At 52.8% G+C, this 21,230-nt stretch overlaps 9 protein-coding genes across 9 annotated transcripts; 5 read left to right on the top strand and 4 right to left on the bottom strand.

Moving 5' to 3' along the window:
- Positions 1-2,053: 2,053 nt before the first annotated feature.
- On the top strand, positions 2,054-2,320 carry G6M90_00g050720 (uncharacterized protein; the record flags this gene model as incomplete). Its single annotated transcript, XM_014689688.1, has 1 exon — positions 2,054-2,320. One exon carries the CDS (start codon positions 2,054-2,056, stop codon positions 2,318-2,320), a length of 267 nt encoding a protein of 88 aa, XP_014545174.1.
- Positions 2,321-4,673: 2,353 nt separating this feature from the next.
- Positions 4,674-7,145, top strand: nucA (DNA-entry nuclease; the record flags this gene model as incomplete). The annotated part of the gene is made up of 1 exon (XM_014689687.1): positions 4,674-7,145. One exon carries the CDS (start codon positions 4,674-4,676, stop codon positions 7,143-7,145), a length of 2,472 nt encoding a protein of 823 aa, XP_014545173.1.
- An 827-nt stretch (positions 7,146-7,972) lies between these two features.
- Positions 7,973-8,305, bottom strand: G6M90_00g050700 (uncharacterized protein; the record flags this gene model as incomplete). Its single annotated transcript, XM_066130494.1, has 2 exons — positions 7,973-8,068; positions 8,132-8,305. The coding sequence occupies 2 exons, from the start codon at positions 8,303-8,305 to the stop codon at positions 7,973-7,975; spliced, it is 270 nt and encodes an 89-aa protein (XP_065986323.1).
- Positions 8,306-9,328: 1,023 nt separating this feature from the next.
- G6M90_00g050690 (uncharacterized protein) lies at positions 9,329-9,921 on the top strand (the record flags this gene model as incomplete). The annotated part of the gene is made up of 2 exons (XM_066130493.1): positions 9,329-9,604; positions 9,670-9,921. 2 exons carry the CDS (start codon positions 9,329-9,331, stop codon positions 9,919-9,921), a joined length of 528 nt encoding a protein of 175 aa, XP_065986265.1.
- A 2,726-nt stretch (positions 9,922-12,647) lies between these two features.
- On the top strand, positions 12,648-14,147 carry G6M90_00g050680 (uncharacterized protein; the record flags this gene model as incomplete). Its single annotated transcript, XM_066130492.1, has 5 exons — positions 12,648-12,716; positions 12,781-12,857; positions 12,921-12,980; positions 13,049-13,143; positions 13,783-14,147. The coding sequence occupies 5 exons, from the start codon at positions 12,648-12,650 to the stop codon at positions 14,145-14,147; spliced, it is 666 nt and encodes a 221-aa protein (XP_065986515.1).
- Positions 14,148-14,236: 89 nt separating this feature from the next.
- On the bottom strand, positions 14,237-15,391 carry G6M90_00g050670 (uncharacterized protein; the record flags this gene model as incomplete). Its single annotated transcript, XM_014689685.1, has 6 exons — positions 14,237-14,662; positions 14,720-14,845; positions 14,898-15,058; positions 15,115-15,155; positions 15,220-15,262; positions 15,328-15,391. The coding sequence occupies 6 exons, from the start codon at positions 15,389-15,391 to the stop codon at positions 14,237-14,239; spliced, it is 861 nt and encodes a 286-aa protein (XP_014545171.1).
- Positions 15,392-16,049: 658 nt separating this feature from the next.
- Positions 16,050-18,807, top strand: SEY1 (the record flags this gene model as incomplete). Its single annotated transcript, XM_014689684.1, has 4 exons — positions 16,050-16,141; positions 16,209-16,652; positions 16,711-18,446; positions 18,512-18,807. 4 exons carry the CDS (start codon positions 16,050-16,052, stop codon positions 18,805-18,807), a joined length of 2,568 nt encoding a protein of 855 aa, XP_014545170.1.
- Positions 18,808-19,072: 265 nt separating this feature from the next.
- On the bottom strand, positions 19,073-20,071 carry rnh-201 (Ribonuclease H2 subunit A; the record flags this gene model as incomplete). Its single annotated transcript, XM_014689683.2, has 1 exon — positions 19,073-20,071. One exon carries the CDS (start codon positions 20,069-20,071, stop codon positions 19,073-19,075), a length of 999 nt encoding a protein of 332 aa, XP_014545169.2.
- Positions 20,072-20,470: 399 nt separating this feature from the next.
- G6M90_00g050640 (uncharacterized protein) lies at positions 20,471-20,878 on the bottom strand (the record flags this gene model as incomplete). Its single annotated transcript, XM_014689682.1, has 1 exon — positions 20,471-20,878. The coding sequence occupies one exon, from the start codon at positions 20,876-20,878 to the stop codon at positions 20,471-20,473; it is 408 nt and encodes a 135-aa protein (XP_014545168.1).
- Positions 20,879-21,230: the final 352 nt, after the last annotated feature.

Genomic DNA, 21,230 nt, shown 5'->3' with positions numbered 1-21,230 from the left:
CGACGTCCCATGCTTGTGTGAAAGTCTGGCGCCTTGGGTTTGGTTGTCGAGTATTTTAAGACATTTCAGCCATCCGCGGTCGACGGGCCTAGTAACCGCGACGGGGGTTGCCGTCTCAGATATGCCAGCCTATACCAGACATTTTACATGGCTGCTGCCAACTACGTAATTCGGCTGACCACACTGGTATTCTTCTGCGGCCGAGAATGCAATATGGCGTCGCTACTGCAAGGCGGTGGGTAATTCATATTTACTAGGCAAACCAGGTAAGTAACTGTGACTGGAGCCAAGTAATATATAGCCACCGCATAATTATTTGACAAAACGACCTATGTTTGCACGATAACCATGTCCACTACAAACACCGTCGACGGCACATCCAACATCACGGTCGCCATCTATGGCGCTGGAGGCGTGGCGCGTGGCACTCGGAGGCTTCTACTAAAAGTTTACCGCCACGGAGGCAGACTGATTTCGCAGGGCCCTTTCGCGTGCCGGTACCTCTTACAAAATCGGAATGAATTAGCTTGCTTAAAATAAGGAGTAATGCAGTGAGTTGCGATGACACAGATCCCTCCGGAGGCCCACTCCGCACCGGCCCCGGCCCGGTCATGGCATTTTGAGAGTCCGATGTCACCTTCGGGACTCATTCAGGCTACCATCTTAACGCCCGGGACGTATTTTTCCGATGTGGCCTGCACTGGGTATCCGTGACAACAATCACGGCATCGAGGATTTGCGCCTCTGCACTGAACTGTCAATTGATGTCTGGTAAGACTCGTGCGCCTCCGGACACCTATTGGTTGTTAGACAATGGAAGCAGCGACAGGTGGGCACAAGGCAGACATGAAGCAGAGAGGCGTCGACGGTGTGGCAGTGCTTGCGCTTCGCAGCCCGTAGCAAGCCACGTCAGATTGTAGTGAAAGTGGCGGCACGGAACTAGGTGTCTGCCACGCTGCATCAGGTCCACCAACCTTGATGTTCCTCTTTCATCTTTCATCTATTTTCCTCCGAGTATAAAGAGATGCCATTTGACAGAGGTGTACCATGGGACCTCGACATCTTGAGGCTCTGCGTACGGGTTGGGCTGCAAGTTGTAATTTGCAAACCATGGGTCGGGTTTGACTGACTGTAGTCGATTCTTGGCGAGACCACCGCAACAAGCCCAGCTGACCGCTGCGGCCTAGAATTATCAATGTTCATGACAGCATGAACCTGGTCACTCGCACTGCATAGCTAGTTGAACCAATCAACCGTAGCCAGTGTGACTCTTGGATGTAGAGGACTCCCGCGGTATCATCGCCCACAAAGTCAACACCATCTCCGCTACTCAAACATGAATCCTCTGCCATAATTTTACTTACAATAACAGGGTTGAGATGGCAAGAGTTGCTGCATTACGGCAAGTTGTGTTTACTCAGAGTTATGGCAGATTGCAGAGGCACAACTCAACACAGAGGTGTACAATCATTTCAATTCACCAAAGCCATAGCTCGCCGGAAGGATCCAGCATGATATTTCGAGGTGACAAGTCATGGTGAATAAACACAAAGGGTCTCCCACCCGAAAACGTCCGTTTCGGCAGTTTGAGTGTTGGCCGTTTAAAACGTGACCAAACATCAACCCGCTCTCTATGCCACGCACAAAGTGCCGAGACCCGAGTTGCTACCTCTATTTGGCAATGCTTTCGTCACACAAAGTTTGGCATTTGCCTGTTTGCTCCTCGGCACCGCCCAGACACGCACGCAACTTGGGCTGAGCCACCACCTCCGCTGCTTCGCAACCGCTCTCGGTCTCGTTCAGGACCCACTTCTCGGCAGTTCCGTCCGCCTCCGCAACCTCCTTGTAATCTGATTGGTCGCGGACGGACTTACACGCAGCCCTGGCGGCGTCAGCATTCCACATGCGGTAGGTGATGCCGTTGAGGACACACGTATAAAATAGACGTCTCATCCCTCACTTGAACGTGATTATACTGCCAGCACCACTTGCAGAAACCTCATACACCGCAATATCAAGTCTATACCTCTCTTTCTCCTCTCGCATTCACACAATGGGTCTCATCAAGACGCTTATCGTGTCTGGCGCTGCCGTCGCCGTAGCCAAGGAATTCAATAAGAAGCGACAAGACAAGAAACATTCAAACGGCCCGCAATACGGACAAGACCAGTTCAGCTACGGCCCGCCTCCTCCTCAACGGCACCAGGGCTATAGTCAGCACAACTACCAGCAGTACGCGCCCCAGGGTCCTCCGCCAAACTACTACAACCAGCCGAACGCAAACCAGGCCCCGCGACCAGAGAAATGGTCAAAATACTGATTTGCGAGGAATCTCATCGCCAGAGGAGCGAAATGATCTTAATTCAGTTTATTCTCGGCATCTAAGATGGGTGATAATGTTTAGACGATGGGTACAGGCGCATAAGAGGGACATGAAATTTAGACGACAGATACCGGGGCTTTTATCAGTGTATTTATAACCGTTATACGGCACGTTAATTTTTATCCGTTGACAAAACATTACTCTCACGAGTCACGACCCACGTTCAAGGCCGCGCTTCTCGATGGCAAACGTTCGCATCTCTCCCCGCATAAGCAGACGACGATAAAAACTCGTTAATACGTCTGATGGATTTATTTTCGCGTCCGCGGGGCGTTGTAGCGCCATCGAATAGCATTGGTAGGATAATAGATTGTGGAAGCGCAGGACTTGATGACGATACTGCCGAGCCATTATCACTGAAGTCTGGCAGGATTCACTAGCAACAGGAACAAGAATGAAACTTGGCTCGCAAAGAATAGCCTTCTTCAAGCGACATTGTGGCACCTTGAGATGGCGCACCATGGGGATTGAGATGGAGAGTGTTGACAAGACGAGCTGGATTGCATCAATCGTGCGGGGAATTTGAATGCCCTTAAAGATGCGCCGACTGTAAATGAAGCCGCATCATGTTTCCCATGCGTTGTAGTACAAAAATAGGTAGAAAATACCAGACCCTGTACAACTTTCTCCGCCCCAGACCCCCCCACCGGCACCGGCCCCCACGGCACTTAAATACCGGACAGCTCCGAGTACTCCGTAGTGACCAGATCTGGAATCTCGCATCAATTACACGTGGGCGCGCTAAAATATCCGTGTCGACAGCTCCGCCCCACCAGACGGCATTAAAATACCAGCAGCTCCGATGTCCGAGTAGTGAATCCCGTCGCCGGCACCAGACCGCGTTGTGACAGGCACCAAACGAGGCTGGGCTTCATCACACCATATACAGCTAAATTGCAACATCGAGGCGCGTCTGCCCAGCCAAATGCCTTGTATAGGTTGAAACCAGGCCGTCACACACAAGCCTTTTTCGATTTTATGCTGGCACCCATATTAAATTGCCTTTTACGACACTGTCATTCACAAGGGGGGTGTAGCTAGAGGCCGCTCATCGTGTGTTGCAACTCCTGCAAGGTCGTGTGTGATTTTTGTAATTGATGACGTTATCTAGAGGGCTAGTAGCTTTTTTGCTTCTTGTATACTTTTCTTTTTATTCTCTACCATGTAAATAATTTTAGTACTAGCATCTTCTATCCAAGTAAAAGACCTTTATGCATTCTTGTAAAGACTAACAACAATTACGTAGGTAGCCAAAGATGAGATTCTTACGCAATGTATGGCACAATGGTACATATTGATTTACCATGAAGCCTTGCAGGACTGCCCGACAGAGTCCTCCGCGTATCGGGACCCCGGCGATTGTCAAAATAGCAGACCTAGGGAACGTGGCATCAATGTCGTATTATTCCCGACTCGTCTATGCATAATTAAAGTGGAGGCTACTTAGTACTGATATTTAATCGCCCTGTTGTTTCGAACGTATGCCTATCTAGGTAGCCAAGACACTAGACTGTGAATAGTTCCGAGCAAATATTAAGCCGTGGGCGTGGCCCAGCCTGCCTTGGCAGCCTAGCACGTTACAACTCGGCTGTTGATCGACTAGACAGTGCCCTGGTGCTACCATGATATTGTTGTGTAGACAACAAGACGCTTGTCTATATGTAGGATTTCGACTAACCTGTCCGAGGGGCAGATCTATTGTGTAGGTAAAATATTGTGATATATTCCTGTCTTTTCTTCCAACTTGACTCGTTGAGGTCTTTTATCTTTACTCTATAGCCACCTGAAATCATTCAGGTGGTTGGCCAGCGTTTATGTTTGTAGTTACGGATGGGAACCTGTAGCGGTGCCGGCACGCTGCAAGTACCACTGGTGGAATCAACTCGCATGTGGTATTGACTGGACACATCTACCGGTTCCCGGCCGCCACGGCTATGCTCTGCTAGAAGTGCCGGGCAGGGCCGCGTCTGCAAATACAGGATTTGACTCAGACCCTTGGTGGCCATGACCGGATAACATGAAAAAAACCTTGAAGCATTGTTAAATTGCGTTTATGCGGCCGACGTCGATCGAAATGAGAAACCAACAGCCATTGTGTTGTAGAGATGACGTGGCCGTCGGTGATGGGAATACGCCTGCTACTGCAAATGTCGACACTGCAGCTTGTTGCTTGTTGAGTAAATGTATAAAATGTTATACGCCCGCTGCCTTCAGAGAGTGCTCACCAGTCACCATCACACTCGTTTCAACATCTTTTCTCCTCATCTCTCGACCTGTCACTACCGGCACAATGAAGGTCACAATCGCTCTTCTCATCATCACCCGCTTAGCGGCGGCTATTCCTTCAAAATCCACTGAGCCCTTCTGGTATTCCTCCAAAGTGGACGAAACAGATTCAAGACCATCGCTGCCCGAGGATTCGAAGACTGTGCTGAGAAGGGCGAGTGGTGACCAGGCCGATCTGCGTATCGCCTCCAAAAGAGCCTATTACGATAATGACAAACCGCATGGCGAGTCCGAAGTAATCACTCTGTACATTTACAATGCCGGTCCCAATCGAGCCGTAGCCCCCGAGATTAGGGCTGGCTACGGAGGCTCCATGGACCAGGACAGAGCCACAGCTACTTTGCGTCAAGTGAACGAGTGGCGTCAACCATCTCAAGGCATAAAACATGGATCTCTTGCTTGGGCCGGTTTGCCCAATCCATCCAGTAGGGTTGACGAGCGGGACATGGTGATTACTCTTCCAGACGTCCTAGCAGGGGTACTCATGGAACTCAACATAGAGTTCCCCATGACACACGAAACGTCCTATGCCGACCACACAATGAAGGCATCAGTTTCGTCGTCGACAACCGATCCACGTAAAGGGAATAACGAAGCTACATATATCATCACTCCTAATCATCACGATGATGGTCAAGATTATTGGAATACCCCCGGCAACCTGGCCAATCTCGACTTTAACGGGCTGAAAGCCGAGCCACTCTCACAGGCAGATCTGCGCATTGCCTCCGCCAGAGAACGCTACAATAATGATTTGCCGTACGGAGAGAACGAGGTCTTGACATTTCTCGTCTTCAACGACGGACCAACTATTGACACTAGGCCTGTTTTAACGGCGGGCTACACCTCGTCAATGGACGAGGACAAAATGTCGTCTAGCGCTGAACAGGTTTGGGTACCTGATGGAGTCGATCCTTCGTGGGATCTCGAACACCACGTCTGGCAGCCTCTTGACGGCGCCAATTGCCGCATTGACGAAAGCAATGTCGTTTGTGATCTTCCAGATATTCCACCCACAGTGTTATATCGAGTCAACATCACTTTCCCAATGAGCCATGAAACTACATACAAGGACCATACCGCCACTGCCAAGATCTCGTCTCAAGCCACGGATCCGAATCCAGACAACGATTCTACGAGCTATGTCATCACACCAAATCACGATGACGATGGTGATGAATACTGGCGGGCTCCTGGGAACATTGCGCAGTTGAATGGTCCTTCTGCTCCGGTTGGAGGTCGACCCTGCTCGACAGGCTGGCTTCTCGATACCCCAATCATCATGTCAAACAGCAATGGCCGTGCGCAACTTCCTCTAAACGAGCTAGAGGAATGGGTTAATTCAAAGGTGGGCCAGGTCATGAGTTACGACATTGGTGAGAAAAAATTGAAGCCAAAAACTGCCACCGGCGTCGAATATGGGACTTCTGGAGAAGTCACCGTCGTTTCCTTCGTCTCGGATGGTGAGACTCAACTATCCTGGAGTGCCCACCCAGACACGCTGGTGTACCTGTATCCCACGACGATCCAGGTTGGCCAAGACAAGGTGCGCATTGGCTACTGGATTCCGGTGCGAATGCTTTGGGTCGGCGCAACCGTGCGAGGGATGAGTCCCGACGGTGGCATAACATCGTCCCAGGTGACGAATATACAGCAAGCAAAGGGTTCAGAGTTCCGAAGCGCCCAGCCTCACATGGTGAGCCAAAGCCATAGCTACGTCGTTGGAACAATGGGCGCAGGAGGCATCCTCACCCACAATCCAAACGACAACCGGCTCTGCGGCGATGCCAATGGCCCAGCCAGGCTGGCACTCCTTGCCGTTGTTGCAAACTTCCTGATAGCAAGACCACCTCTTCCCAATGTTCCCAATGTTCCACAACAAGGATACCACCTCCGTCACCGACGGCCTACCGACCCCCCTACTCCACGGCCGGCACACGGGCCGCCCGTCCTGCCTGCGGATGTACCCCGGCGTGATGAGCATGGAAACTGGCTCGTCTACTTGTACGAGGAAGACACGCCGGCTGCCGTGGAGAATGCTCGCTACGCGGTCAACGAGGCAGGGCATCCTTGGCAACTCACCTATGATCCGGCGGGCGCGGCTTCTCGACGAAGACAGTCTACCGGTGCCCATCCGTCGCAGAGGGAGCTTCTCCAACTGACGACCGCGGAGCTCACGGGCGGTGTTGGAACCGGACAGCTGGACCGCGATGAGTATCCGCCTGCCATTGCGCGGGAAGGCGGAACAGGCGCCGTCGTCACCTACATCGAGGCTGGGGATAATCGCGGCGCGGGCAGCCTGATGGGACGGCAGTTTGCAAACTACAGGACGAACCCGCAGCCCGACGGCCATGCACCGTTTGGCCCTGGTGATACATTCCGATATGCCATTATTCACGAGAACTTGAGAGCTATTGAATATCTTGGAGATGGCGTCGTGGATGAGACGCAGATTGATGCACCACCCACCCCTTAATGGGTAGCCGGCCTGCAATAGAGCAGCTATTCTCCAAGCACCCAGGCTATATTGGAGGGAGTTGAAGCACAGCAACTGTTGACATGTAGGTGAGGTGACCCGAATAACGGGCTGAGCCCGATGGTGATTCGGTTTGCACTCTCGCCTGCTGTCCCGGGACACCAATAAGCAAGATTAGTAGCGGCGACCTCGGGAGCTCTTCTTTTCTGCTTCTTTCTTCTCCTTTTTCTTTAGCTTTGGATATTCGTGGGAATCATCTAGTCGGTTGTCAGTTGTAACGGGCTGAGCCCGAGGTGGCTGGCTTGCGCTCTCGCCGAGAGATTAGCTGCGTCGAGCTCCCTGTTTCTTGTTCGATTTCTCCTTGTTTGGCTTTCGATACTCGTGTTTAGTTATCCTAGCTAGTTGTTGATATACTCGCTTGACTGTTGTAGCTTTTTGGTAGCTCAAACATATTGCTGTGATGGTCTAGCAGTTGATTGCTCCAGATACTTTAATGCTTTGGGGGTCCTACCGCTCTTCAAAGGGCACGCCGCCAAGTTGGTTCCCACCCTGCAAATGTGGACAACACAAACTGCTCATCTTGGACTCAGAGTTTAGACGTGAATAAGCGGTAGATACTCTAGCACCTCGATTCCTCGATGATGCCGGCTCAAAAGACTGTTGGAGAAGTTGTCCAATAAAGTTGGCCGAGATGCATGATTGCGAGCAACAAGCTTTATAGCTAGGCGTCCCATCTGGACTTGGTGTTCCAACTGGTTTTCGTGTATTCATAATGCATAGCGAGCCGAGATGCTACTTTATTTAGCCGATCTGCCCATATTGGACAGCTATTTAACGAGCAATCTATGCCTTGTTGTAAGGGAAATGTTTGCTGGCTTAAAACTCTTATTGAGCACATCTACTTGTTTCGTTAGAGTCTCGCACTGCATGATGCCATGGTTAGTTTGATGTAATTTGCGGCAGACGAGGTATTTTCCATCACCTACGGTGACAGGAAACTCGCTCGAGTCATCTGCTTCTGGCCGTCCGACAACATGCATATATACGTCGACGCGGAGTACTCGACCATCATCGGGCTTGACCAGGCCGGCATGGTCTTCCGAGAGTGCGCTGAGGTCCTCGTCTTCCCGCGGCGTTGTCGGTGCGACGAAGAGGGCCATTCCGAATCGTGATGTGCTTCGAAGTAGCTTCCCAGTCACAAAATGGTTCAACACTTGTAGACTCTGCAGCGCCGGGAAGCACCGCAATCGACAGAGCCAAAATGTTGGCAACCAGAGACGGGATAGGTTGCATTTTTCTGCGAAATGGCGTGCGCTTAGCTAGAGGAAACAAAGACACTGTGAGGTATTGGCTCTATCTGCGTACAAATAAAACAACAAGGGCATGTGGCGTTTCTTGTACTTTTTAATTGTCTCTCGAGGTATGGAAAATCTTGGCCATCTTCAGCTCATCTAGCCCTTGTACATTACAAACGTCTTCAGCGGTCAATTGTCATGCGAGAATTACACTAGGCCACATAAGCCGTGGGTTGTGCCATGCAATCGAGATCACTTCATCGTACAACTACTATCGCCAATTTCTATAGGGCTGGGGTCACATACCCGCAGTTTTCCGTGGTCTAATCGCCTTTAGCACCAATTATGTAGGTTCCATCTGCGTTCCATGGCCTAGATATCGCCGGAATTGAATCTAGCATGCATGGGTCCCATGTGTATTTGTATGATACAGCTTTGCAGTATAGTTCCGAGTCTGCGGCAGATTTTGCCGCGGCTTTTCTTGCTGGCTTCTAATATTTCGGCCTCTGTGTTACTTGTGTCAGCACCTGTGTAAGTCCAGAGAGCATATTCACATCTGAATGCTGTGAGGAGACTCGAGTATTTGACCGCTTTGGAAACATTCCACGCTGCCGGCTGGTCAAATACTCATGATAACCAGTCTGGTTAAAAAGACAAGAAAAAGAACGCTAATGTCGCTTATAAGTGGGTCCGGAAGTACAAACCGAGCCATTATCAGGCTCAGCTCGTTACAACTTTGCTTGGCCGGATCAGCTCGTGGTGCAGAAGGATAAGACGGTGTCCACCACGGTCACGTACGGCCAGGCCATGCGTTTTCTCGCCGCAGGTGTTATGGTGGACCTCATCCCGGCTGTTGCCACGGAAGAATTCTCATCAAGGTGACGGATCATGCCACGGGCAAGACGCTCGGCGACACGTTCAGCACCAGCAGCCACACCGTCAAGCTACGCCGGTTTGCCACGGTCAGCCAAGGTGGACATTAGCATCCAAGTTGTGGTCAACAATGTCAGATACACGGCCACCAAGAAGGAGGTCGTCCCCCAAGATGACTTCGCGGGCGTGTCCATCGCCGAGGCCGACATTAAAGAGGGGCAAGTCCCATGGCCAATAGTGAACCTGCGTGTTGACGTGACGGCAGTTCCCGAGCTGGACCGGACCATGGCAGTGCGCCTCTTGGCGAGGGCGCCGCATGCCGATCCCGTCGTGTACAAACGCTCCGTCAAGGCCAGGAGCGGAAGCACATCGTTTGCGGCCGCGGCGCCGGCGAGTACACGGTCCGGGCCGTCGGCTTCGTCGGCAAGTGGGTCATCCACTCCGCCGAGACGGAGCCAACCCTCAAGGTCAGCCCGGCCGGCAGCTATATCCTTGGCGACGCCGGTGTTAGTTCTGAAATTACAAATATTAACCCTATGGACCTGGGTATCAAGCCCTTGCCTCTGACTGGCGCCAAGACTGTCATAGACATTTTTAAACGTGGCTAATGACGGAGCCGGCTGACACCGACTTTCCGCTGCGCGGCATCTTTTACGTGCTACTTGGCGGGGGCCAAACGACAGCCATCATCAAAGATATTGGCACGACGGGGCCGTGGAGGCAGGAAAAGCAGAAGGGTTATCGGGCCCATGCCTTGTCCCTTGAGGACAGTGACGGCCACAAGGCTAACAAGCCTAAGAAATAGGCCGATATGGAAGAATGAGGACGCTTCAAGTGCGGTTGAGATTGAATGGTGTCTAATAGGATGTCAATCTGGCGCGGGCTCTCAAGTTGTAAGCCGGGAGAAGAAAGCCTTTCACAGCTGCCAAGTCTAGCTGCAAACCACAGTCATTTAATTGTATAAAAAACAAACTATACACTCTTTTCGACAAATATAGTCTTTTGTTTCATCTACATTATCTTACATAATCGTGCTACATAATATCGCCTCTTTATGAATGCAAGGCGCTGCGGGTATAAGCAGTTACTTGTACTTGCAGATCGTTTAGGTGCATGGTCCGTTGAATATCTAGCATTCCGAGTTTTTTTACTTCTCTTGGTACGTCTCTAACCAACGTATCAGGAATCAGGGCCGGTGGGAAGAGGCAGAGAATCTTCACGAGCAGCAGCGCAGCTGTTCCAGATAACCTTCGGGCCGGTCGTGATTGTTCATGATACTGGTGATGTACGTAAACTGGTACTTCTGGACAATAGTTCGTGTATTTCTCTATAAACACGACGACAGACACGGATAGATCGTACATAAATCAATACGGGGCTGGCAAAATGATGTGCCTCCGGCCACCGGTTCGGTAAAAGCGCAGCGCAATGCCTGTCCAAGATACTGTCCGACCAATTTTTTTGGTTACCGATGTTTTATTGAGTGTCATACTACGGCGTTTTCTTTGCGTTATTGCTAGATCAATCTTCATATGTTGCCCGCCTCTGGTGATGGAGTTGGACTCTGAGAAATGAGGCCGAGGTTACAGTGCAGTACACCATTTGTAACACAATTAAACGAGGGTCACACGGAAGCCTTGTTTTCTCGCTACAAGTGGCGTTCTAATCACCAGGACATAATACTACAATACTCGATATAAAATTAACCAATTCGCTGGCTGACCCCTTTTCCCAAGGCAGCAGGGCGCCGCAGGCATCTTGGGCATCAGGCACGTTGAATTGGTGCCGACATTACATACAAATGAGTAAACGGTGCATTTTGCCGCAGGGCAGGAGAAGAAAACGGACCAAGGAAGAGATGATGGCATCCATTGACGGGGACATGGTACAGTCTGAACGAACTGAAGCCCAGGTCAACCTACGCACGGAGAATACTCCCAATTGGGCCACTAGGGAGTTGGATAGGAGATATCCGGAGACAAGCTGAAGAGGATACGAAACGCAAGCACTGCAAGGGGTAGTTTGCAAGTTGTTGGTTGGATGAAACGCACTATTCCGGTCATTCCTGATCTAGTCACTATTGGGGAGAGCGGTTGAGGCCCATGGAAAATAATAATAAGAGTGAATATATGACTAAATTTCCGTAAATGAGTCTCATAAACATCTCTGGATCCTTAAATTAGTGGCGTTGTGACAAACCATTGCATATGTCTTGAGCACAGCCACAACTACGTGGCAATTCTGCGGATTCAGGATTGCTTACTCCGCATTGTGCTATTCTCTTTCTTCTGCTTACGCTGGTCAAGACGGCTCAGGGATGCTAGATTGGGCCATGTACGTGGGACGTGTCACATGTCGGTCGTTGGTGTCCTATTTCGGAGGAAAATTGACGGATTCAGGTACAGCAGAGGCAGAGAACGTCACTCTGAGTCGCAGCGGGAAGTGATGTCTCACCAGCGCACGAGGGTTTTAAACGACAGCCGAGACATCGATCAGCGGTAAATTACTCCGTATGTATCGTCAATGCCACACTGCAGTATTGCGCAGCACACTTGAGCCAGCCACGAGGAAATTACAGTCCATATTAAGCCCTTTGCATTTTCTTAGCCTAGTATTTGGATAAAATACTAGAGCATTGGGCCACAGTTGTTACATTGGCAGTGACTGTCTGGCTTACATCGCTGGGTCCTAAAACTAAAACATGTGCCAGAGTCATTTCTCAAGATTGGCAGCATAAACAAGAACGCAGGGATTTCCAATGCCATATTACTAAGCTCTGTGGCCAGTTCAGACAGCCACGGGACTATTCTCTCGGACACAGCCGTCGTCAACAAACCGTCAACATGGGCCAGTCTCCCTCCGATCCAGTCACGTCTGTTGGACGCCGTTCAAGACAGAATGACCATCATATCCGGCTATGCTTCGTTGAATGGCTCGCGAATATTCCGCAGTGGACAAATGATGACAAGCTCAGAAGTCTGATTAGCTGGTCCATCTGTACCTGAGCGGGCCGACGGCTGATCACCACCACTTCCAAGTCTCATCATCTCACTGGAGCTTACATGTGTACACTCTTTGTCTAGTTCGGACGATTCGCCAGGCAAACTCACTGATTACTGCCTGTGTCTTATCCCCGTGTGGTTGGCGCAAGTAGCATGACAATCCATGTATCGGAACCCCGACTGTTGGTCAAGTTTTGCAAACTGAACGAAATATAAAATGTCCGCTCCGTCTCCCTTCAAGTTTCGCTCCTACAACCATCAAGCCCGCGCCTCACTTTCAGTCAGCCAGCTTCAAAGACATCCAATCGCCTTTAAACAAACGAGAGAACACAATGTATTCCTTGGGCCTGTTAGCTGTTGCATTTGCCGCTCTGGTTGCCGGTCAATATTGGGATGTTGCGGTAAGGCAGTTCATTGACCTTTGTCAACAAGATTCCTTATTCACATTCTTCGATGATAATATAGGCCGTGCTGTGGAATGAACAAGGCCAATCATTTATGGTTGGCCGAGTTGATCAATGTGTGGACATCCCGCCTCCCATGTGAGTCAAGGCCCAAACACGAACATGAAACGGCTCATCGTGCTGTACTAACTCAATTCATAGCCGCGGGCATGTACAGTGGTTTGAGCTTGGCCCCCGCAGCTCGGGCTGCATTTTCTTTCTGTAAGCATATTCCTTCCGTTGCCTATCCGGCAGACGTTTCTGTTTCTCTCGAGGCTAATGCCAAGCAGGGAGAATGGTTGCCTTGTCGAGAGCGAGGTAGCGACCTACGACGGAAACGTAGATCCAGTGCCGGATGATGTAAATCAGTCCCGATCTATTTTTTGTGAGGGAAAATAAGTACTGCTTTGGAGAATGAGGACAACTGTTTTTTACCTTGCAGTGAAGTATGTTGTTGGAGACTCGGGGATTGTGAGAAGTAGGTTTGCCTTGGTACAGGTTTTTGTCCCGATACTCGGAGCGGTTTTCCCTGTACCTTTATGCAAATGCAAAGGTAGTTGAACAAATATCAGTCCATATGACTATGCCGCCTTTAGCATGTGTCCGTGCCAATATTGAGTAAACGATTTACGCAGCTGTACAACAATCACGGTAACATTCACCCACGTAAGAAGGCGCAAATTACTGATAATTCACTGGCTAACGACACCAAGTCAGGGGCTGATAGCACGCATAATGCTGCCAAGAAACCATAAAAGTACAAGTCACACTCACTCCTGCTTGTCCGCCATTAACGCCTAGACTTTGTGTTCCCGTGCTTCAACATGGTGGCTTAGGTTCACTATTCAATATTTGACTACCTCCTTGCCAAGTAGAGGCGTTTTTGACTTTTCGCCACGAGAGACCTGCCTAAATAGGTTATAAGTTGCTCGGGAGGTTACGTTGGTATCGCTACGATTCTCTTCGGTCGTTTTGGTGCAGAAGCAAGGACGAGATGACGGGAATGCTGATGATTACTGGCTAGGCGATGAGCTCCTTTCTAGCCTCGACATACTCGACTATGATGAGTCTCGAAGGAAGCTGGAGACGTCATGCAAGAAGTTGCCTTTGTACAGCAAATGTCCAACAAGAGACATTCTTGAAAACACAAATAAACAATGGTCGCCAGTGTGCTACCGCCAGGCTGGGCGGACCCCGGCTAAGGAGAGCTCTCGTCTGAGTCCCAGTTATGAGCAGAATCCAGAGAACTGGAATCTGTTTGTCAATCCAGAGACCAGGATGCAATATAGCAAGCAGGGAGGATTTGTAGAGTGGACCAATAAATGCAAAGATGGAAGCTCAACCACGGCTGTTGCGGTCCGATCCATTATGATGGAGGAGTTACGGTGAAGAACAATCTGCAAGATAGTTGAACGGGGTGGGATATTCAAAAAGGAAACATGTCAAACTTTGGCAATTTTATTTCCGGGCAAGGGCGTTTAGCAAACATGCTCTGGTGGCGCAACATTCCCATCCTTCTGGCCTAGATCAGTCTTCAACACCCTCCCAAACAATTCCAGCAAAATCTCAAAACAAATCTTGGTAACAGCCGGATCGTATCTCCCCTTGCTCAACTCGTCCCGTATAAAGGCATGTTGGGCCCAGGCGAATTCGTGAAAGCTAAAAACGCAGCCTGCATCACGGAGTTTGCTGCGAATCAAGTCTCGACCTTGGTCAGGGACGTGGGTGTCTTTGATGCCAAAGATCATCGCCACCTCTCCCCCCAGCCTGGATAAGTGGTCTATTGTGTGGTTAGAGTTGGCGGGGGCAGAGGGCGATGAGTTTGCAGCCGTGTAGGGGCCCAGGGTACGGCTATGGATGTCGGTGGCAAAGTAGGAGACGCAGGCATTGATCCGGGGGTCAAGCTAGGGGGTGTTAGACGAGACGCAACGCCAAACAGCAAAGGTTTTTGGTACACATACGGCAGCCCGGACGGCGAGATGGCCGCCTAGACACATGCCGGTTGAGCCGATGAGGCCGGTGCATGTTGGGAGTGAGAGGAGGTAGTCGACTGTTGCGTGGGAGTCGGCATCGTAGGACTCGAGAGTCTGAGCCATCAGTTAGATGGCGCAAGTTTATAGTGGAAAAAAGGAGCATCACGGAGCTTGCCTTTTCAATCTTGAACTTGTTGCCTCGGTCCGTGTCTTCCACGTCGTACTTGAGAGGCTCCGGCCCAACAAAGTCATGGTAAGAGGACGGTGCCGCAACAATGTATCCCTGCCCAGCTATCTGGCGAGCAAACCGAGCGACTGGTCCAGTAACTGTCATATACGGGTTAGATCTTGGGGCATCCGAATGGTGCCGAGTATGTGAGTACCTTGGTAAATTTCGCTGAAGAGGCAGACACCTGGGAACCGACTGGGTACGGTGAGCAGCTGGGCATTCACTGACAAGGCCTACAGGTCTGATAGAGAGAGCTTACGCCTTTGGATAGCCGGCAATGGCCGGGTGAAATACAAAAATGCCTGGTATAGGTGGTGAGCAAATGTCTGGCGGAGGGACCGGAAGCTTTTTGGTGAGGGTCACGTACGCATGGTGCTGTCCTTGCCATTGGCAGACGTGGGCACGTCGACGTGAGATTCCTCGATCAACATGTTGAGTTGGTTGTAATGGGTATACTCTTTTTAAAAAAGACCGTTGCCAATGGATTCAAGGTTCGCGGAGTGAGCTTCAAGTTGTGTAAACTCAAGCTCAACGATGCTTGGCTTGAGGCCTGAGGGTGTGAGTGAGCGGCGCGTACTGTACGCTGAATTGGGCAAAGCGCGGAGTGCAGGCCCCACAGAGGGTTGTAGTCAGCATCCAGGTTGAGGCCCGGAGGCGGAAAAATAAAGCGGCCCGGTGTCCGGGGGCCACAGGGGATCAACTGGCACACAGGACCCGAGGCCCTAGTGCTCCAGCGATCCCCGGCACCAGCAGCTGTCTTTCGCAGCACATGCTTCACTGTCTGGTTACCGAAAACGGCATGGCGTCGGTGGGTGCTGCAACTGACCACGGGCATGCCATCACAAGGGTCAAGCGCTTGACGGGTCGGGATCATCTCATCTCCAGCTCCCCAGCTTCTCTTCCCAGACTTTATGGCCACGTCTGCATCCCTCGGCCCATTCGAACCTCCAATCTGCCCCCTGCTCCGCCCGCGATTATTCAACAATTTTTTTTCTTCTCTTCTTGACCCTCCCCCTTTCGCCTCTTTTCTTTTGAGCTAATGGTTGCTTCGACCCCTGGCGCTTTGCATATTCCGTTCCCACTGCGATCATGAACGGCCACTTTGCTGCCGTGGGCGACAAGCCCGCTGGCGGAAGCTTCGAGCACGGTGTCCAAGTCATTGACGAGGACAAGGAATTCAAGTACGCACGTCTGGCCACGAGTTGAAATGCCCGCAGCACAGTCCGTGGCCGTCGCTAACATGCGCAGTGAGAACCTCAACGACTACCTGCAGACCACAAATGTCGCCGACTCGGGCTTCAACTACCACCTGATTTCCGTCTTCGGCTCCCAGTCCACCGGCAAGTCGACCCTTTTGAATAGTCTCTTTGGCACCGAGTTCTCCGTCATGTCCGAGACGGAGCGTCGCCAGACCACAAAGGGCATCTGGATGTCCAAGAACAAGCGCGAGGAAAGCGGCGGCGCAAAGATGGCCGACAACATTCTCGTCATGGACGTCGAGGGGACCGATGGTCGCGAGCGCGGCGAGGACCAGGATTTCGAGAGAAAAAGTGCGCTCTTTGCCCTGGCCACCAGCGAGGTCCTGATTGTCAACATCTGGGAGCACCAGGTGGGGTTGTATCAGGGGGCAAACATGGGCTTGCTCAAGACCGTTTTCGAGGTCAACCTGCAACTATTTCTCAAGGATAAGCAGTACGCCCTTTGCATTCGCACTGTGACAGCCGAATTGCCCGCTAAGTCGTCTTGATAGGTCAACACCGCGATCATTGCTCTTCTTCGTCATTCGAGACCACCTCGGCACGACTCCCCTGGCCAACCTTCGCACCACACTGATACAAGATCTCACCAAGATTTGGTCCACCATCTCAAAGCCCCAGGGCCTCGAAAACGCTCGAATTGAAGACTACTTCGACTTTGGATTCGCTGCGCTGCCCCACAAGATTCTCCAGGCCGACAAGTTCACCAGCGAGGTTGACAAGCTTGGTTCGAGATTTACGGCGGGCCACAAGGGCCACAAGGGCAGCGACCACGAGCTCGAGGGCGGGGTTTTCCTTGCCGAGTATCACCGCAGAATTCCCGCCGATGGCTTTTCAGTCTACGCCGAGGGTATCTGGGATCAGATTGTGAACAACAAGGACCTCGACTTGCCCACCCAGCAAGAGCTGCTGGCGCAGTTTCGATGCGACGAAATCTCGCGCGAAGTGTTGGTGGCGTTTGATCTTATTGTGGCCCCCCTTGAAGAGCAGCAAGGCGAGGCGACCAAGCTCGGAAAGATTTTGGTCCTCCCCGACCTTGGTGGTGTCGGTAGCGATGCCCGAGGAGCGCTCCTGCGCGCCTTTGAGACGCAAGCCAGCCGGTACCACAAGGGCGTGTATACGCGCAAAAGACTAGAGTTGGAGTCCAAGGTCGATGCGAGACTCAAGGCGCTATACATGGGCCAACTGGCGGCCGCGCACAAGGCCGGCGTTGGTGCATTCAGCGACGCCGTGTCCAACAAGGTCAAGGCGGGGCAAAAGGCGGGCGGCGGCTACGAGTTCGCCGAGATTGTCGCCAGCGAGAAGAAGAAGACGCTGGACATTTTCAAGAGTGAAGCGCAGGGGCTCGCCATTGAGGATCTTCCGTGGACCAACTTTAAGCCCCAGTATCAGCTGTTTGAGGCCGAGCTCGACGAGGTCAGTGGGAAGCTGCGCAAGGAAGAAATGCGGCGGCTTGCGACCAGAGTCGAGCGCTGGGTCAAGTCTCGTCTCGGAGAGGCCATTGGGCTCGAATTCAACAAGCTCGGCTCGGGGCGAGCAGGCATGGGTGCTCCAGAGACTGGCGACAAGCCTAGCGAGAAGGATCTCTGGGACCGTGTTTGGAACGTCTTTGCCGGCATCGTCAAGGAGGCCGAGGGCCGCTTCGCTGACCGTGCCAGGAGCTTTGACGCCAGCGATGACGAGGCCGAGGTTGGCATGTGGCGTTTGCGTCGCAAGAGCTGGGTAGGACTCCGCGAGAAGATTGAGGAAGAGGTCATGGAGGGCAACATCCTGCTCAAGCTGCGCGAGAATTTCGAGGACAAGTTCCGGTACGATGAGGCGGGCGTCCCTCGGATATGGCGGCCGACCGACGACATCGAGGGCATCTACACCAAGGCGCGGGAGTCGACCCTCACGCTGATCCCGCTCCTGTCCAGGTTCCGTCTCTCTACGACATATGCGCCCCCGGATCTGGTGAGCTTTATTGGAGGCCAGCCCGCCGGTGTGGAGGTGGGTGACGAGGAGGATCTGAGCCCCATTGGCGGCGTTGATGAGGATGAGGGCAAGAGCCTCGAGGAGGAGATGACGGTGCTGAGCGAGGGTAAACGGCAGGACTTGGTTGTCCGGTTCAAGAAGACGGCGGACGGTGTCTACGTGGAAGCCAAGCGCAGTGCGATTGGAGGCGTGGCTCAAATCCCGTGGCCTTTTTATGCGCTGCTCCTGGCGTTGGGGTGGAACGAAATATTCATGGGTAGGAAAAGTCCAATTCCTACTCTCAAATATCATCATGACGAATGCTGACAATGGTCTTTTTAGTCTTGCGAAACCCCTTCCTCTTCATTTTCCTCATCATGCTTGCGGGCGGCACGTACGTGGCGTACACGCTCAACCTCCTGGGACCAATGATGCAAATGAGCAACGCGGCCGTCAACCAAGGCGTCGAAATTGCCAAGCAGCAGCTGCGTGATTTCATTGCCAATTCAGAGGCGGCGCGCTCGGCTTTGAACGTCCCCTCTGCACCTGCGTACAGTGAGCGTGAGAGCATCAGCATGGATACCCTTGACGGACAGGGCAGAAAGGCATCGCCATCAGAGGAGGTTGATGACATTTGAGCATTTTTTTCAGGGTCCAAGGGTTTTTCAAAACGGGGAGGGATTCTTTCGACGGGGGAGGGTAGTGGAGTAGTTTTCATGGGCAGGATACGCGAGGTAATGTCTATAATAGAGGTTGCTGTTTTCTTCATGTCAAAAGCTTCAACAGGTATTTATCTATGCACAGGGACCAAGACGCAATGCGTATCATGAATCATGTATTATGTGTGCCATTGCCTGCTGCTATAAAGAAAAGAGAAAAAAAGAAGACGCCGCTGCCAACCCGTCAAAACGCCTCGAGCCCAGCAGGCGAGCCGTACCAGCCCCCCAGCTCGTCCGTCTCGTCGTCGCGGCCGGCAGCAAAGAAATCCGTCACCCTCATGGAATCCCCGGCCTCCTCCTCCACGGGCCAGTCGACCCTGACGCCGCCCTTTGTCTCGAGCATGTCCTTTGCCGTGCCCCAGCTGAACCTGCACTCGGGGCCCCAGCCAAACACGGGGTGCATATTCCTCCGCAGCCAGCCGACGCACCTCGCGTCCGAGGGATACCCGGAGCCCCATTCCATGCCTGGCCCGGCGCCGTTTTCGTCCCGCCGCGCCTCGTACAAGACCTCGAGGGCCGCGTCGCGCGTCACCTTGGCGCAGACCGACGCCGCGCTCACGCAGGGGTACAGGCTGTCGGCCTTTTTCGCGACGGTGATCTTGACCGTGGGGAACACGCGCTGCAGCCTGGCCTGGTAGGTGGCCGGCGGGCCGACGGTGTCGACGTAGACCTCGCGGACGTTGAGGCCGCGCTCGAGGGCGCCCCGGACCAGCGCGACGGTGGCGTCCATGGCCTGCGCGTTGAGGTTGTACGCGCCCGAGGGGCGGAGCATGCCGGCCGAGATGTCGCGCGCGGAGAGGGCGGCGGTGGCCCAGCCGCACTGGGCGTGGAGGTCGGTGCCGGCGGTGCAGAGGGCGCGCATGAGCGACGAGCGCGCGGCGGCCGTGAGCGCCTTGGAGTCGTCGAAGCCGTGGGCGTCGCGGAGGAGGGGGTCCGACTGCGGCTGCGGCAGGTAGAAGATGCCGTAGACCATGGGGCCGAGGACGGGCCCGCGGCCGGCCTCGTCGACGCCCAGGCAGAGCGGGGGGAGGGACGACGGGTCGGACGCGCGTGCGGGCGTGAGGAGGGCCGGGGGGACGGGCGAGAAGTGCGTGAATGATGAGCCGGCGAGGAGGGCTTCGCGGTGGACCGAGGGCGGGACGAAGGTGCTTGGTGATGGTGGTGTTTCGTCGGCTTCGGCCATGGTTTGTAGATAGCGTGGGGGGCTGGCGGTTGTAGAGAGTTGCTTTTGTTTGAAGCAGGACTGGAAATGGTGGTGGATGGTGTTGAAGAGGTGTTGCCAGTCAATTGGTGCGCTGAGAGGTGCTGATGGGTGTTTTACGCGTGGGAGCTGCGGGAGACGCGTTTTGGTGGGCGGTGACGATTTGATGCATTGATATTTGACATGTACCGATGCGTACTCGGAAGTGGAGAAGGCAGCCCCACATGCCGTGCCCCAAAGCTGCGAACGCTCGCATGCATCACGATCACGAATTTCTTCCTTCTTGTCTTTCCCTTTTTTTTTTAGGCGTTTCAGAAGCCTCGGTATGCTGCATCAATAAGCGAGGCGAACCATATGTAGCCATGGCGCAACACTGCCCCCCTACGCCTGTGTATATGCCACTCTCACGACCTCGACCAGGAAGCGCTCTCGGAGCCCCTCGACAAAAATAACGTCGCTTACCTGCCGACTCAACGTGTCCAAGGTATCGAATGTGATGACAATGTCCATGTAATCGCGCGCACTAATGTCCCCGATATTACTTCCGGGCGGCGGGGGGGCCGCGAGTGGCGTCACGCGCAACATGTAGCGCCGTCTCGTCACGTCGTCGTAGATGTAGGCCGTGGTGGTGAGTCCCCGGTGCTCGTCTCCTGCCAGTTGACGAGCAAGAAAGTCAATCATGTCGGCAAACTGTTCCGGCCTCGCGCCCGAAACCACCGTCTGGCCTGCTTGTACGCCGGACCTTTGGAGCTTCTCGACAGGTGAGAGGCCGTCGTTTGTCGTCTCCATGTTGATGATCAACCCTTTGGCTGCTGTGGAAATGGTCTATTTGTTCCGATGTAGCTGCGGTAGTTGCTGGAGACTGTTGGGTTTTGTCTGTAAATCGGTGGGTGTGTTCGGCGCAATGAGTGTTGAATGGATCGTCTGAGTTTATCGAAAACGTCTTCTGATACCTCCTCAAGGGAGAGGGTAGAACTTATAGAAGCAAGCCAGGAAGGGCAGCCATCTGGTCCAGGGAGCCGAGTCCGGTCTTGGCTACGTCCACTAAAAGCCTTTTTAAAGTAATCAGCTTGATGAGCAGACAGAACCAGTCTTCCGCACGGTCTGAGCTTGTGTGGCAAAAGTCCCGGTTAACAAGCGT

This window comes from Metarhizium brunneum, chromosome 2 (genome assembly GCF_013426205.1).
Source record: "Metarhizium brunneum chromosome 2, complete sequence".
Classification (NCBI taxonomy): domain Eukaryota; kingdom Fungi; phylum Ascomycota; class Sordariomycetes; order Hypocreales; family Clavicipitaceae; genus Metarhizium; species Metarhizium brunneum.
The sequence above is the reverse complement of the archived record's forward strand: the minus strand, read 5'-3'. Positions and strand labels throughout refer to the sequence as shown.